Source organism: Atractosteus spatula, chromosome 9 (assembly GCF_055471065.1).
Source record: "Atractosteus spatula isolate fAtrSpa1 chromosome 9, fAtrSpa1.hap1, whole genome shotgun sequence".
In the NCBI taxonomy this organism is placed as follows: Eukaryota; Metazoa; Chordata; class Actinopteri; order Semionotiformes; family Lepisosteidae; genus Atractosteus; species Atractosteus spatula.
The window spans coordinates 23135894-23153376 of record NC_142714.1 but is presented as its reverse complement, the minus strand read 5'-3'; the positions used below and the strand labels follow the sequence as shown (position 1 = coordinate 23153376).

Sequence of the window (17483 nt, the reverse complement as noted above, 5' to 3'; positions counted from 1 at the left end):
TCAGCTGAGCAGATCGCGCAAAGAGAAGATACTGTAGATTATCTGAATTGCTGTCTCAAAATGTCAGTGAAAATCTACAATTGAAACCAGCCATGTTTTCTGAGTTTGCAAATACCAATTATCACTAATTCTGGCATATTTTATCATATGCAATATGATGAAGGCGAGATAAAAGGTATTTTTGTGTGGTAAACTTTCCATAACAAAGCCACAGACCTGCATAATGACGGGCTGAGTTTCCAACACACTGTGTTGCAAAGAAAAGTGGATCCCCTTGTTTCCCATGGTTGACAGAAAAAAATGCATTTTAAAGGTCATTAATATCGATAAAGAATGCAGGGCTTCTGCAGTGTGAAATCTAACACTCATTTCAAAGGACTATTTTAAAAAAATTGTGGATGCACATTAAACTGACTCCAAATTCCTGCTTACCGTCAAAACAGGTGTGTTCGCTAAAATAATAATCTGGGTCTACCATTAGTGGAAAGCCAGTTGAATTTTTTTTTTGTCTTTTCAAATAAGTTTTAACCCAGGTGGTACAGTAGCGTTGTGGTTAGCATTGCTGCCTCAGTGCTGGGACCCTTCTTGGGGTGCTTTCTGTGTGGAGTTTGTATGTTCTCCTGGTATTTTTGTGGGTTTTCTTTAGGTGCACCAGTTTCCTCCCACAGTCCAAAGATTCTGGTAGGTTAATTGGCTTCTGGGAAAACTGGCCCTGGTGTGACTGTGTGTCTGTGTGTGCCCTGAAATGGGCTTGCATCCTGTCTAAGGTGTATCCTTCTTGTGCCCTTAGCTTGCTGAATAGGCTCTGGCTCCCCTGTGACCCTGTACTAAAAGATAGTTTTTAACTCACCTTTATGATCACAGAATTGATTAACTCTTTCCTGATTGACCTATTAATACTGGAGGCCTTTCTGTTATTTTACATACACAATAAAGATCACATTGGAATATCTACTCAGAAATACAGGCTTGTTGTTTGACCACCTATAATATTAGTGACACATAAACACATCACAAAATAAAAACTATTGTTACCACTAGAAGTGAAAAACTTAATGGTTACACATCTTAAAAGACTAATTTTTGGAAGGAAATGAATGCCTGGTTTTAAACTGTGCTCATGTTCCGGGCTTGATTTGCACATTTGTAGGGTGCTATATAGGATAAATTGTGGAAAGACGATTTAATGTTTTTCTTGGTTTTCATTTATTCTGCATTCTGAGAGTCTTAAATTCTTTACCAAGAGTGTGCAAAAATTAGAATTGGTGCTTCAGCTATTTTAGTACCATTAAAGTAATTTATAACATTACGCTCAGGTGAATCAAGAAATTAGGCAGACCTCACCTTAAAACTATATCATTATTGAACATTCAAACTATATCACACTTTTATATTTTGTGAGTAGAAATGAAAATCCGATTGATACCTATTTGAGTGTACACCCTCAAGCTACAATGCTATGAAAATAAAATTAGACAGACATTTGCAGCAATAAAGACGACTATACTTCCATATCTCTGGAGGAATCTAGATAATGAAGAAGAGCCCTGTGTGATGAAGGCTACAGGAACAACCATAGGCTTCAGAGTGCACAGATCACATATACATATACTCTGAAATGAAAGACCAATCCTTTTGATGTAACAAGGAAGAACGCTAGAACAAAATGTTTTAAATCCAGAAAGAACAAATTGCATCTGTGTATGAGGTCACTAATACATGATCATCAAATCACACTCTCCTGAAAGGTGCAAGTATCAGAGATCAGAAGAGAACTGCAGCCAATTATAAACATGGCCACCACTTAATTTCAATATACCCATCTGAAGGCACCAAAACTAATCAATCTGTGTTTCCGAAGACGGCTGTACCATAAACGCACTGTGAAAAGACATTTATGGAAATCGGCCAGTTAGTGAGAATTTTTAATCTCCCCCTTTAAGCTTCTCTGGTCTTGCTTTTTCATAGTTCCACTTTTCGTTTAACCCGGGGAAACTCCAAGATACTCCAAGATATACCCTCATTGTCAACAACGAGTGCCTTTCTAGGGTTAAAGTCCGAGGTTAGGGTGAACCTCAAGTTTTGCACAACAGTTACCACAGCAGTGCCTATCCCCTTTATCCTTAAGGAAAAGGGCACTGTATTAAATCTTTGTTTATGGCTCATACCACATGAAACGGGCACGAGGTAGTAAAAATGGCTCTTACATTCATTAAAAAACAGCTGATATTTACTTACTGTATCAGATAGTTGACTTCTTTCAAGATTAAGGTTACTGCCTTATTTAAGAGGTGAGCATTCCCCATTCCCCATTCGTGCTGCTCTTGTTTATTATAATAAAAAATAACAGGCCAAAACGTCAAGCAAACCGTTATGGATTTATTTAAAAAAAAAACACAAAAATGTAGCCACCACACTGCTTAGGCCTACAGTATGACCATTAACTTACAGTACTCAGTCTTGGACAGCTCCTGTTAAAATGACCAGGCACAACAAAGGTAAAGAAACACAATGAAACGGTGCAGACATTTAAGTGCTTGGTAGTTTGGTTTTGAGCATTCAAACGTTTCTAAAGCTCATGCTCAGACAGGAGACCTATTTTAATACAACGGGAAGGGGAAACTCAGCTGAAGGCAATTCAGCTGCGACCGAATACGATGTCAATATCCCAGTTCACTCCGTGTCTGACACATCTGCAAATGCAGGCCACCTGAAACAGCAATCGTGGCGTTGATATCATATATATACAATTAATAATTTACGAAAAGGCCAGACATGCAACGCAGTGCGTGCCCATAATGTATTTTGGCTTCAGATTGTGTCACCCTCTGTTTTACCAGTTTCTCAGACAAGACCAGCGCATGCCTTTCTCAGCCTCAGGCTCTGATCTGTGGTCTGATTCTGTCTTTCAACAGGCTTCTTACTCACGCCAAGCCCCAGCACGTCCCTCCTTGTTTCACAAACTTTTATCTCTGACATAAAGTGCTTGCTAACTCCAGCCGTCCACCGCCTCTGAAGCGCTGTCTCCTCCCTCTGCGGCCCGCTGTCTTGTCTGCAGAGAAGTCGTCATCATATCTGTCTCCGTCAGCGCTGCTTGCTGGAGGTTTCTGCTAGTGCTAATTTACAGCTAGTTTCATCTTTGTTAATACTACGAGACAGTCCGAGGACTGGCAGTAAAGAAACTCGTCCCTTCTGAAATAAACAGGCGATTATTGCGTTTTAAATCTAGTTGGCTCATCAATTGTTCACAAAAATTGTAGCTGTCTACTTTCTAGCACCAAGTCTTCACGTAGCACACCTACACTGCGGGCATGTTTATAATTATATTCACGTAACTAACCACAGCAGCAACTATTCCGAAATCCTACCATCAGAAATATGTTTTGGGAAGAGGTTTCGATTTAGCTTGAGGGACTAGAAACAAAAATTATGCTAAATTCAACGCGCGTTTTCATGGTAAAATGAAAGTTTTAGGGGTAGCAAAAAAAAAGTGGTTTTAACGGTCTAATCTGTAATGTGATATATTTTGTGCCTTTAACATGGGAAACTAACAAAACGAGACTCGAGTTGGAGAACCCAACACATACACACTTCATCGCATTGCCTAGTCAAGGGTTAAATTGTGTGCTGACAGTAAGCGGCAATTAAATAGTTAACAGATGTTGGTTTTAGTTACGACGGACCCACACGTTATATCGTAGCGCTCTCGGCTCTGTTAGGAAAGGGTTAATCTTTTCCCCCCATCTGAACCCGTTAACCCGATGGAAAGTCCCAGAAATGACGTTTTTAGCCTGACAATTAAAAGCGATTTAATTATAGACTGGATCATATAGCTGGGAACCCTTGAGGAGCTACGAGTTGCGCTACAGTTACGAGTCAACAACCTTGGCGCATTTTAAGGAAAACAAAGTTTATTCTTTAGTTCAGGAGACCAAAGCTGTTTAGACTTGAATTTCTATCGTGTCAGTACTCGGAAGAGAAAAAAACGCGTTTACTTTGTGCTGGAAATGCTAAGCGTGATTAGCTGTCTGTTTTAAAACTGTATACAGGGAGACCATACGAGTAAATGTTAGGCTCAATTGCACACTGGTGTACAGTATGTGGAGTTTTCGTACAACACATGGCAAATGCAGGTATTTATTTGTCGAGTTACAGAAGGACTTTTTAGAATTTGTCATTGGGTTCACTAGCTCTTCAGACATGGACGCAGACTTGCAGCAGTCCCAAACTACACCGTGCTGCGTCGAGAAAAATCTTATTCAATTTTTTATTAGCAACAGTAGACGTGATTACATATGGAGGTACAACAGTTTTATCTGAGTGTCGATTTGTGTCTATTACGATGTCTTCAAGAGCCAAAACACGCTACTCAGCAGCTCCCTTATTTAAACCCCCTTCATTTCAATATACTGTACCCATTTGAAGGCACCAAAACTAATCTGTTTCCGAAGACGGCTGCAACATAAATTCATTCCGAAAAGAAATTTATGTAAATCAGCCCATTCGTGCGAATTTGTAATGTCCGCCTTTAAGCTTCTCTGGTCTTGCTTTTTCATACAGTAGTTCCACTTTTCGTTTAACCCAAGGAAAACTACTCCAATAACACCCTCATTATTAACAAGGAAGTGAGTTTCTAAGATTAAAGTCCGAGGTTAGGGTGAACCTCAAGTTTTGCACAACAGATACCACAGGGGTGCCTATCCCCTTTATTGACTTATCGGAAGAGGGCGAATTGATTTGTAATCGATTTGAAGGACAATTGTATTTATTCCAAGTTAAATCTAGAGATAGAATGGTTACTATAACTATATTCAACTCCCAGCCGCTCTAGCCTGCAAAAAAACCCTTACTCCTGCAGATACCTGCACAAATACAGCAAAACATAACTCCCAAAAGGCTGCCACAGTCTGTTTTGTGTACGCAACACCTGACAGACCACGGCCAATGTTGACATTTCCATATTAAAAATAACTGAACACAATCAAACAGCTTACCGCAAATTTGCATTAACTCAACATGAACATAACAGACTAAATATCTTCATTAACTGCAAATAACGCCCAGCCGACGACACACAAAAAGTATACCTTCTTGAACTGGTATTTTATAAAGGTTCCCACACTCCATTCTAACTCAAAATAAAATTAGACCCATAGTAGGACTCTTTAACTATGTAAATTCGGACATAGCATGCTTCCGCGCAAACATAAAAACGTTTAAGGAAATGGCGATCGTCCTGCTAAAGTTAAAAAAAACACAGACCATGGAAATTTTACTAAAGTGATTTTTAAGTTTTCGATTTTTAAACGACAAATACAGAGTAAGAATTCAAGTTGAAGTTTCTTTAAATTAAAAAAATTAAAAATTCGGATCTCGAAACTTTCCACACACCAGCCTCAGAACAAGTCCACACTGCCAATCCCTCCCACCATTCCGGACCGCGGCGAAAGAAAAAAAAGTTTTTTATTGCACGCCAATCAAACACTGGCTCCTCCTTAGGCAAAACTTGCACATAAGTAATCTGGAGCTGTTTCGCAGGACAGAGGGGGCTCTGATAGTTGGGAAGTGAAAATATAACACAACAAAGCTTGAAATCGTCGCCCATTAAAACTGTGATTTATAACATTTTTATTATTTTTACACTTTTTCGCATCGAAGATGACCACCGCTGTGGTATCGCCTTTCTTTGACTTCAGCGAAGTATTAAACAAGGTAAAGATCTGAAAAGCTTTTTGTGCTTCTGTATGCGATGGTCGATTTAAACTTTTTTTAAAAAGTCTTTGCTGTGAATACTTGTTCTGATGTGCCCCTAAGAAGGTCGAGTCTGTTTGCTACTTTCTAATTTTTCATATAAATTTGTTCAAACTTCGGAGCGGTGTTTACTAGTGATATAGCAAGTATTTGCTCAAGAGGAGTTATTGATTTAATCTGCACCAAGTGTTTAAATTTTAAATAAGTGGAGGTATGTTTTCTAGGATTACAAATAAAATGTGACGTGGTTGTAAGAAATCAATGTTAATATTTTAGTGAACGCAGATTTTTAAAAACCGCGTGTTCTGCGCTAATGATTTGCAAGTCGTAACCGTTTTACATGACACTTCCTAAAAAATCGGAGGACAATATAAGTCTTGTCAGGGAAACGCACTAGTATAGGTTTGAAACGGGCAATTGGCGGTTGATTTGCACGGATTCATTGAATTTAATTCGGCCCCTTATACATTAAACGAGATATTTCCGATTTTATAAAAATAAATCTATATTCTAAACAAATTTAATACCGAAAGCTAGTGTCGTGTAAGTAGGTTATTTGAATCGCTTTTGTGGTCTACCACTTAAAATATTTTGTAGAGATGATAATCGAATGAATTGTTGGGTTTAAGCGAACATACAATGCATTTTTTTGCAATAAAACAGATGCATTACATTTTCAGATCAAAATCTACTCGGTATTTGAAATCTTACAATTCTTACAGGTGCACGTCACACTAAATTCCTACTTCCAATTAAATTAGACTTGTTGGGCAAAGAGCTGACATTGGTCGTACCAGTGGGTGACCAACAAACCGCCTTAATCTCATTAAACGTTAGTGATCATAAAGGGGATCGTTCAGTTAACCCCCTCACACCTGGAGTATGTGCGTGCGCGTAAGTGGACGGCGTTCTTGTTTGTTTACTTGCATCGTGGAATATGTAATCGGAAAATCGAGTATCGTTTGTTTTTTGCTGTCGGAGCCACTACTGCACACTGACACATGTGCACCCGCAGAGCGTGAATCAACGCATCACACAGGAAGTGCTCAGGCTTCCTCAGCGCGTCGGCCAGTCTCGCTCGTGCAGTTCCTCCTCTCGCAGTCGCACGTTTATGGAGGAATGATCGCCTGTGTCTTTATTTTTTTCTAAATGCGCGCACATGCTTTCCTTTTTTTTTCCGAGTGTGTGTGTTTGCTGGGAAGGGGGCAGTTTGCAAAGCGTAATCTAGAACGATCGTTTCGTTATTTTGGTTGCGTGTTAATTTATTGCATGCCCCGAGAGTCTAAACTCGGTGTTGGTGATTTACAAGTTTTACAGGATGTGTAATGGAATCTTTCACTACTGGCTGCGTGGAAAACACGGCGTGGAATTTGAAGGATTCATTTTGCACGGTTACATACACGCAGTATATTATTTCAGAATGCAAAAGTGCAGGTTTTATATAATTCATTTAGGCTAAGTGACACGTTTTTTTAGTTCACGTGTCCTAAAAAACTTTCATGTTTGATTAGTTGCCAGGCGGATTGCTGGATTGAATATCCTTAACAATATCCATACGTACCCATAACAATGTTGGACTTCTACATAGTAAAAACATACTAATGTAAACGGATCTTTTATTTTTAAGGTTTCAGCGGGTTTTAATTTATGTTTACACGTAATTTAAGACGCTTCCAATGTCTGCTTAATAGTAGTCACAGATTTAAGGGAGATAAAAAAAACCCTGCTTTGAACTCCTCCGTTTCCGAATGAGCATTTTTGGAGGCAAAACAATGTATCACGCGAAAGCATGTGTATTAAGTTAGTGAATCATAGCCACTGTGAATGGAATGAGGTAGTGTTTAAGACTAGAAATAGCCTTTTTTTTAAAAAAAAGTGATTTAAAATTGTACGTAAAGCCTGACACCCAAAACATGGCCTCTTGTAATAGTGTTTGTGTTGTCATATACTCAAAACGTATTTAACACTGCCTCGTTGAACTGGCTGGCTTCTGTTCTACAACTCCCAGCAGACAGTGTCAGCCTTCAGACTCTGCACGTCTTGGTTAACAGGAAGTGATTAGATCAGTCTACAGACTTCTTACAAACCCAGCAGCTGTATGAGGACTGAAGTCTTAAAAATAATACAGCTGGATTGCCCAACCGAGACTGGGAGACAGTGGGAAGTGTCTTTTTAGTTTCTGGGATTCCAGTTCTAGATCTCCCTGAGTTTTGGCATATTCCATTGGATTCATGCTCATGCGAAGCCAGATGTGTTTGCTGACTCTTGTTTCTTTCTGGGTTGTTTCTGTTCCAGAACAACAAGATGATGAACTACAACAACAACATCCTCACTGCCCCCCATCCCACTTCTGTTCCCTGCACTGGTCCCAGTCCCCCCATCAGCACCCCCAATGGGCCCCTGCTGGACAGGAAGGCAGTGGGGACCCCTTCTTCCTCGGTGGGTGTGTATCAGCGGCGACACTCAGTCACTCTGCCCAACTCCAAGTTCAACCAGAACCAGTTCATCAACAACAGCCTCAAGGTGGAGCCATCGTCCGCCGGGGGCAGCAGTAACAAAGAGAACCGCTTCCGGGACCGATCCTACTCGGAGACCGGGGACCGGCTGCTGCCGAAGTCGGCCGGGGGCAGCGGTAGCGGGCAAGTCAACTCCAGCCGCTACAAGACGGAGTTGTGCCGGCCCTTCGAGGAGAATGGGGTATGCAAGTACGGCGACAAGTGCCAGTTTGCTCACGGCATCCACGAGCTGCGCAGCTTGAGCCGCCACCCCAAGTACAAGACGGAACTGTGCCGCACCTTCCACACCATCGGGTTCTGCCCCTATGGCCCGCGCTGCCACTTCATCCACAACGCGGAGGAGCGCCGGGGGCCGCCCCCTCTGTCGGCCTCCAACAAGCTGGACAGGCCCCGGCTCCAGCACAGCTTCAGTTTTGCGGGCTTCCCCAGCAACAACGGGCTGCAGGACAGCCCCACCTCCGTCACGCCTCCGCCCATCTTCCACGCGGACGACCTCCAGGACTGGCCCAGCAACCCCTTCACCTACTCCAGCCAGGAGCTGGCCAGCCTCTTCGGGCCCAGCCTGGGCTCCCAGGCCGACCCCTCGGCCCCAGCGCCCCCCTCGCCCACGACCTTCTTCTTCAGGGCGATGTCCGAGTCACCCCAGTTGTTTGAGTCGCCCCCCAGCCCCCAAGACTCCCTCTCCGACCAGGAGGGATACCAGAGCAGCTCAGGGAGCTTAAGCGGGTCGGAGTCTCCGGTCCTGGACACCACCCGTCGCCTCCCCATCTTCAGCAGACTCTCAATCTCCGACGACTAAGTGAAATCTGAAAGCCCGAGACAAGTGGCACTCCCCCCTCTGCTGCCCCCCCGCCCCCGCCTCCCCTTGCCCCCTCTCTTGTCCAGTTTGCGAATTGAGAAACGAATGCTTCTCTTGGGACAGTTTTGGGGTTTTTGGAAAAGAATGTCAAGCTGAGGAGTCCACTTGCACGTGTTTCTCTCTCGAATGGTGACTGAGAGTGCCGCACTATTCCCAAGGCTCTGTGTTCCTGAGGAGGTGAGAGCCAATGACGATGTTCAATCAGTGACAACCCCTTTCTGAAATCCAACACAAATGGCGTTTGATTCCAGACCTTATATTAGCTGGACACTCTTTGAATTAAGGGAAATTCAATTCCTATGGACAACAAAAGCAAATTGTTAATCCCCTTTTACCTCCTCTACAGTGTAATAGTGCCAAAAAAAAGCTCTGCCAGATGAATTTTAAGAGCCAGCAGTTTACAAAGTGCCTTTTTTTTTTTACTTTTCGGACTGTGATTCACACTAGGAACCATCTGCCTTTTCTTTTCCTCCTGACATGTGTAGCAATGCAGATGGAGCCTTTGTGCAAGTAGCCTCACGCCCTCTACTGGCTATTTTCTGCCATCCATTACCACTGTTTTCTTACAGCTCCGTGGGCCAGTGGGAGGGTGTTAAAAAAATAAATGGTGGCCCCCTCTTTAAAAAAAAAAAGAAATCGAACAAATGAAAAATCCTGAGGGGGAGGGGGGACACTTCTGTACAAGCTTGGGCAAGTGGACTAGTTTTGCTTTTGTTTCTTTTTTTTAAAGAAAACATGCAGCCCCGTCTTACAAAAGTGTTGGGTGAGGGGAGGTAGCAGGAAGGACTTGAGACTAAGCAACAGGATTTGTTGGGAGTCAGCCAGGAAGAGAAATTTGTATTTATTTGGTGCTATAGGCTCAGTTCTCCTCTTCTGTCACCACGACAACCCCAAGAACATCAGGAGGGACTCTTAAAAGCTTTTAGCAGTTTCCTACATTGCTGGTCACTAATTTGGTGGGACTAGAAGATGTTTCTTTTACAAGCTCTGGTTATCTAAAGTTCTGACTATTCTCTTTGACCACTTCCCCTTCCATTTCCTTGGGTTGATTTTTGTTCTAAGCCTGTGGGCCTGTTTCACATTCCAGAACTGGATCCAGAAGTCCCACTCTTAGGAATAAGATAGCTTTATGGATTTGCTCTAACTTAGGTTACAGTTTGTAGAGCACTTTTTTTCCCACCTTCTTTTACTCTTAGCCTTCTGTTTTTTTTATTATTATTATTATTGTTTGTTTGGAAAAAAAAACTTTCAAGTGGGAGTTTTTGCTTGTCACTGCTTATTTAACTTATCAAAAAACGTATTTATTGCCGATCATATGCATTTTTTTTGTTAATTTTTGTTTATATTTATCGGGATAATGAAACAATAGAATATATTTTCTTTTATGTTAAATTATGATCTTCCGTATTAATCTAAAGATTGTGAAGACTTTTGTTTCCTTTTTTTCACAGTTTAATATATTATACTACAATGTCTTTTTTTTTGTAACTACACTTTGTTTATTTTATTTTAAAATGAAACTTAATTTAAAAAAAATGCAAAAACATTGCGTTTTGATTATTTATTTTAGATTTTTTTTTTCCCTTGTGTTGTTGGACTGCAAATTCAGGATCAATGTTACTGCCTTATTAATTGCATTCCTTCTTTTACTAGCTTGAGTGTAGCTGTTAGCCATGCTCATAGAATGTACAGATTATACATTGCACCTAGACAATAACAGTGCTTTCCTGTTATTTCTTAAATACAATGCATAAACAGGGGTCCAAAACATCAAGTCAGCCATTTGTTGCTCGCACAGAAATTAGCACATGGTGATCAGCTTAACAAGCCAATTGGTTCCCTGTGGAGTGAATTTATTCTGAGAGTCTGCTAAACAGTTTAACCTGATTTGGGAAACTGAACTTTTGGAAACACGGAACCTAAAATTCAAGTATTGCCTTCAGCATTAATGCAAAAACAAATGTTTAGGTGAAAGACCTTTGGATCGGACGGGCACTTTGGGAATCAGAAGTGCTAAGAACTATGTACACGCGTGCTGAAGCAGCTATAACTTTAATAAAAGGGATTCTATCGATCCAGGAAAAAAAAAGTCTCGAAACCACAGAGAGAAACTAGTTGGCTTGCCTGCAAATATTTACTGAAGAAAAAAAAACCTACCTGTTGAAGTGTTTTTTTTATTTAGCCTTTTTTTTAACACTTTCACTAGTTGCCTTCAGCAGAAAACAGCAGTAAACAAGGTGAAATTGCAGGGGGAGCTCGTGTAGATAAAGGATTTTTGGAGCATTAGGTGAAGAATTCTTCTATTGCAAGTGTTCTATGGCTGCACTTTATAGAGAATTGATGTGCAAGCCTAGAGTTAGTTAAGTGTGTGGGTTCTGGGCCTTTTTTAAGTCACAAGGTTCATAGTTTTCTTTGACAAAGGCAGCTGAAACCTGCTTTGAAAGCAAGGCACTAACTACCAGCTGTGACTTGAAACAGGTAGATTTTTTTGTGATCCCTTGTTTGCAATGGTTAAGTAAGTGCCTCTTTTTGGATACATTCCAGGTAGCCAGTGCATTCCGCCTTTTATTTTTATATAAAAAAAACAATAGAAAAAAAATAAATTCTTCGTTCTGTTTTTCCTAGTCAAAATAGAAAGGGTTAACAGAACTGACACAAAGAAAGTAAACTGTTGAATGTATTTTACAGCTTTTGCTGATCACTACAGTTTTTTCTATATGTGAGTTTATATGAAATTGCGTGTTTTGTAACGACTGATTGCAGTTTAAACCAATAAACCCCATATTTTTGAAAAAACAAAACGTGTTCCTTTGTCTCGACACTACATTGCTTTGGTATGTGAACCCAGGAATTCAAAAGGAAATGAAAAGTACGTAGTGAAGGGGAACTCTGTCTGCAAGTGCACAGACCACATTCCAGCTTGAATGACCACTTGACAGCAATCAGTAGTGTTAAATGTAGGGTTGTGTGTGTGTGTGTGTTATGGGTGTAGTATGAAGTTCTTGTATGGTGAGAAGACAGTGGAGCATGTGTAGAGACCTAGACCTGCAGGGTGATTGTTTGGCCAAATCGAACTGATTACGTCATTTATGTATAAGGGTTACTTGCAGGCTTCTTGGTAAAATATTAGCCAAATGTTATTGAATACTGGAGCGTCAAAGCATACTCCCCCGTTATCAATCATAAACCCACTGTTCTATTTTTTTTCTGAAATAGCTGGAAGGCTGGTGATAAAATTACTTGAAAGGCAGGCTAAGTGGCTTATTCAGGTAAGAAAAGTCTGAAGTGTTCTATATCGGAACTGACTTATTGCTCTGAACAGGAAGCACATGTGTACTGCACCTCATTATACAAGGCATGTGTGCAACTCTTGCTCTGCCATTGGAGGCAAGAAGCATTCAGAGTGCAGATGGCTGAACACTCAGGTGCTGGCCATCATACAAGTCCTCAAAATTGAACCGAAGTTCTCATAAAGGAGATTTTGTTGAAAGTTTTTTTTTTGTCCTGTTCTGTAAACACATTCAAATTGGCATTGGATAAGATGGAAAACAATTTCTTCAATTTGATATGACTGGGGTGACATGGTGGCACAGTGGTTAACAGGGCTGAGGCCCTGGGTTCAATTCTGGAAGTAGGGTGCTCTCTACATTGAGTTCGTATATTCATGTGGGTTTCCTCCAGGTGCTCCGGTTTCCTCCCACAGTCCAAAGATATATTGATATGTTCGCTGGCTCTGGTGAAAGTGTGTGTGTCCTGTCCAGGGTGTACCCCGTTACTTGCTGGGATAGGCTGCAGCTCCCCACTGCAAATCTGAATTGGGTAAAGCAGTTAAAAAATGGATGATGATATGACTGTTATCCTATCCTAAGAAAGAGCAATTGTACTTTGTACCTTATCCTTCTGGAGAGATAGACTGTGGCTTGAATAACCCTTACCAAGATAAGCATTCTACTGATGGCTTTAGATACTTGGCAATCACTTAAGGACTATAGATGTAAGGGAAGGTTTAACACTACTTTCCACTGTATCTCCGAATCTGGTCTTAAACACAAATTGAAATAAGGGTAAACTAATTGCTGTTTGTACTGCAAATAGTCAAGAATGTCCTGCATGAAACGGAGAGGATTCTGCCTCAGTGGAAACCCAGAACGTGGCATCAGCTGTCAAATGAACCAGTAAACGATGCTTGCCCTGGACCTCTTTATAGATTACGCACACCAACGGGAACTGCTGAAAATACCAGTTTGTTGCCCCTCTTTAGGTCTTGTTATGACTGATGTCTCTATATGAAATCATCTTATTTTAATGCACTCACAAGCTTGTTTTTGGATAAACCACAGCCTTGGAAATTTCTGAAAGGAAGGAGGAGGGACAGGGAGGTAAAATAAGAAAACGAAATCACACACTAGAAGTTAAAAGCAAAAATCAAGTACAGTAATTCACAGACCAGGTCCCTGAAGCAATTTGGTAAGCATTAGAGGCATATCGCACACGTCTGAAATCATGCCCAGGCAACAAGTCTGGGCTTTATCGCTGCACTTCATATTCTTTCCCAAACAGTAAGTCACTAAAACAGGCAAAACAATGCACCAGAAACTGTTCTCTGTATTGTTGGCCACTCACTGAACAACTGCCGCCTGCAGCCTGACTTCTCCTCATCCACAGTTCCAAACGTTTATTTTGCAGGCGTACAGGGCCGGGGAGCTGCTGTGCCAACCGATTCGCCCGAGAGAATAAATCATTCTGCTGCCATTTTAATGCAAAAGCCAGCCGAGTGGAAGCGTATTTTTTTTTCCTTCATTTCCTTTGATTTTTTTTTCTTTTCATGTGAAGGCTTTAAAAAAAAAACGGTGAAAATTGGTAAGCCAGAATCCACTAGACTTCCAAGGCTTGTTTTTTATCCTCCGAAAGCGAATGACTTATTCATGATCACGGATAATCTTATACTGAAAAAAGACGAGGCTCTGTGGCCGGCTGGCTGTTAGCTCCTGCGGATGCCGGAAATCCGAGTCGGGGAGAAGAAGGTTGTTTTTCTTGGATTTTTTTTTCTCTTTAGAAGTTCAGTTACTCGTGAAGGGCACTAGCTGAGAGATTTGCCATCACTGAAGTCTTTCTGTGTCTCGGGGGTTTAACAAGCCCTGCATGATAACAACCTTTATTCTATGATTCAGACCGCTTCCCTAAGGAACAAAAGTCTAGACCTAAAAATAATCAGAAAAGAAAACAAGATAAGCCATTTTAATTTTCCCTGCATGCTGTTGTTTTTGGAAGGCTAATGATGGTATGCATGAAGGAAAGATAACCATTGCCAAGGAGTTCTTAAGTTCACTTTACCCAGTAACTAAATCTGTCAAGACTGCATTTATGCCCTTTTAACTGGGTCACTCTGACCCACTGCGATCTCAAACCGCAGTGTTATAAAAATATACAGTATAAGACTACATATAAGAATGAAACTGCCACTCATGATATTGCAGAAAAGAGATCAGTAGATCTACAAAATGTTCTAGGATTTAAGGACCTCAGGAATATAAGCCTTCTCATACTATGGTAGCTTTTCCAGAAGACGGTACCCCCAATTTAACCTCTGTAAATAATGGCTCACAATGATAGATACTGTATGAATGCAAACATATCTGCTCTGTTCTGTTTCCCCCACCCCACATCCAAATGTTTTGCGAAATAACTTGTTCCAACCTGCTTCAGACCTCCTGAATATTGTTTGACTTTTTATGGGCCGCGTTCCATGAAGTTTTGGCTACTGCTATTTATTTTCACTAGCTGTTCTTTGATTGCCTGTTCCCTTCCCTTCCTTGCTCCTAGAGAGCGTGCCTTGGTCCTTTGTTGTGATATTCACTCCATCTAAGCCTTGTTAAGTCTTATTAAGCTTTTTGATTGAATTTTATACTCTGCTTTGACCTTTGTAAACTGTTTTCTGCTGTCCATCCTTGGTGGCAGAAATACTCTGCTTTATGTTCTACTGCCAAGAAAATAAGCGAACAGTTCTGTTTGTCCTCAATAAACCTCCAATGGAACAAGTAATAGGTTTATTCCATGCTGACAAGGGAAGAAAGAAAACACAACATTTCGGCCGTGGAGCCTTCTTCAGAAAAGAGAAGAAAGAAAACACAACGTTTTAGCCGTGGAGCCTTCTTCAGAAGGCTCCACTGCTGAAACGTTGTGTTTTCTTTCTTCTCTTTTCTGAAGAAGGCTCCACGGCCGAAATGTTGTGTTTTCTTTCTTCCCTTGTCAGCATGGAATAAACCTATTACTTGTTCCTTTGTAGTCTACGGAATGTCAGTCATTGGAGACTTAATGTTCGTCAAAGAATAGCCTAAGTGAGTTTTAAGAGATTATTTTATTTTCATTATCATTTGAACTTTAACAGGTCTTTAGTGATATGCAGAGGCCATGGTATAAATGCTCTGAAGTATCAATCTATTTTAAAATTAGTATCAATCATCGTACAGTATTTATTTGTCTGCAGCTTTTTTCACACCAATTAGAATTGTAAAAAAAAGAGAGCACTCCTCTGGCAGAGAGGACATTGCCCTTCTCCAAGAAAAAGAAGGATTTCCACCCTCCAGTTGACTTTTTGACAATATGAATTCCTTAGCCACAGAGCTAAGGAATTCCAGGAAAACAATGCATTTTCTTCCAGTAGGAAAGCATTACCAGAGCAGGAAATCCAATTTTTCTCTCTTAAAAGTTTGTGATTATCTCAAGGACATGGTTTAAAAAAATGGTTTTGTGTGAGCAGTGATAGGCAATGTTCATCTTCCCCTGTGTTCCTTGACAGGTAGATTTTACTATATATGTCATTTGTTAGAAATGCTGTATCTCTGAAATAGCCACATTATATGTGGGAGGTTAGCAGGGATGTACTGTTGCAGTAGCATCATTGTTCTTGTGCTAAATGCACTGTGTCATTCTGGTACAAGACTGTGCTCTTTTTCACACCTCACCGATCCTGTGGGTTAAAAATGGCCAAAACCGTTTTCTGAGGAGCCGATAATTATATGAGAAGTTTTACTTCAGCTTTAAGGTTTGTATTGCCCTATTTACCCCTCTCAATACTCTATTGACATAAAACATTGATGTTGCTTGCGGTTATTATCAGCTTCAGATTTTTTTCCTTATATCCCTTAATCTGTTTAAATAATTTGTTTTACAACTTCTCGGTGTCCTGGTGCAAGGCCAGCTTTTCATTCTCCTTTATTGTTTAGCACGTTACATGGACAAACTGAACTATTCCTCACTTGTCATCCATATCTGATCTTCAATTGAAAGTGAGAAGCACTTTTTTTAGGTTCTCAACAAATCTTGACTCCCTTTATCTCAACTCTCTCACTACCAGGATTGACAGATCAATTCCTCCTGCTCACCCCTCATTATCTCCTTCCTTAGTTTAAAAGAAGCTACTGTACATCCCAGCTATATTAAAGTCTTTGATTGCAAAATGTAATATTGTTAGATATTTATGGAAATCAAAACAGCAGTGAAAATATTTTATTGAAAACAGAAGACTGAATACCTCCTGTCACTTTTGTGACAACTGAACAGCGAAGACACCTCCAGATATACTACCTTTGCCAAAACCAGACATTGCATGTATCTTTCTGCAGTGGTATCTTAAGAGTCATGTGCTCTCTTCTTCTTTTATCAGAAACCAACTTCTTGTCACTCAGAAAGGCTGGAGAACATGCCGTTTGCATGACATGAAACAACTGCTTCCTGTTTGTGATTTTAAAAAAACACTTCAAACTACACATTTCAGGAAGTGGTTTGTATGTGGTATGGTGCTTTTAAAGGCTTCTAGTTATTGTGATGGCGACATTATATGTTCCAGTAGCATCAATTTCCATTTCCACAGTGGAACAAAGCCTTTGTGTAGGAGATACAGTGACAGGGTTGTGCACTCATACAAACTTTTGTATTCATATATTAAATGTATTAACATAAACAAATATTAATAAGTATGCACCTTATGAACAAATACTGTACCTTACTGTACACAGCATCTGAACAATTTGTCTTACAGAGACACCAGAAAAGTTTATTTTTGAGACACTATAAGAAATGCCACATATCAGATTTATTGTTTTACAATTTTCCTCAGAACCTTTTAATAGTTTAATGTTACACACCCCAAGCATTTGTGAAATAATGATAAAACATGCTAACTGTATTTCTCATAATTTGATGTGTGCCAATGGATTCAGTATGTTTCACTACTGCATTACAGTATATTCTTGTCTGCTCATGAACTCATCAATCCAGTAGTATTTTAAAAATAATAGTTAACCTAAAGAAGCTCTTGAAAATCTAAAAACCACTAAACTACCCAAGATTAAAGG

General features: G+C 40.4%; 1 protein-coding gene across 1 annotated transcript; it reads left to right on the top strand.

The window, feature by feature from the left end:
* The first annotated feature begins 5497 nt into the window (after positions 1 to 5497).
* Positions 5498 to 11927, top strand: zfp36l1a (ZFP36 like 1 zinc finger CCCH-type a). Its single transcript, XM_088924429.1, has 2 exons — positions 5498 to 5712; positions 8047 to 11927. Exons 1-2 carry the CDS (start codon positions 5659 to 5661, stop codon positions 9064 to 9066), a joined length of 1074 nt encoding a protein of 357 aa, XP_088780555.1. The 5' UTR covers positions 5498 to 5658; the 3' UTR covers positions 9067 to 11927.
* Positions 11928 to 17483: the final 5556 nt, after the last annotated feature.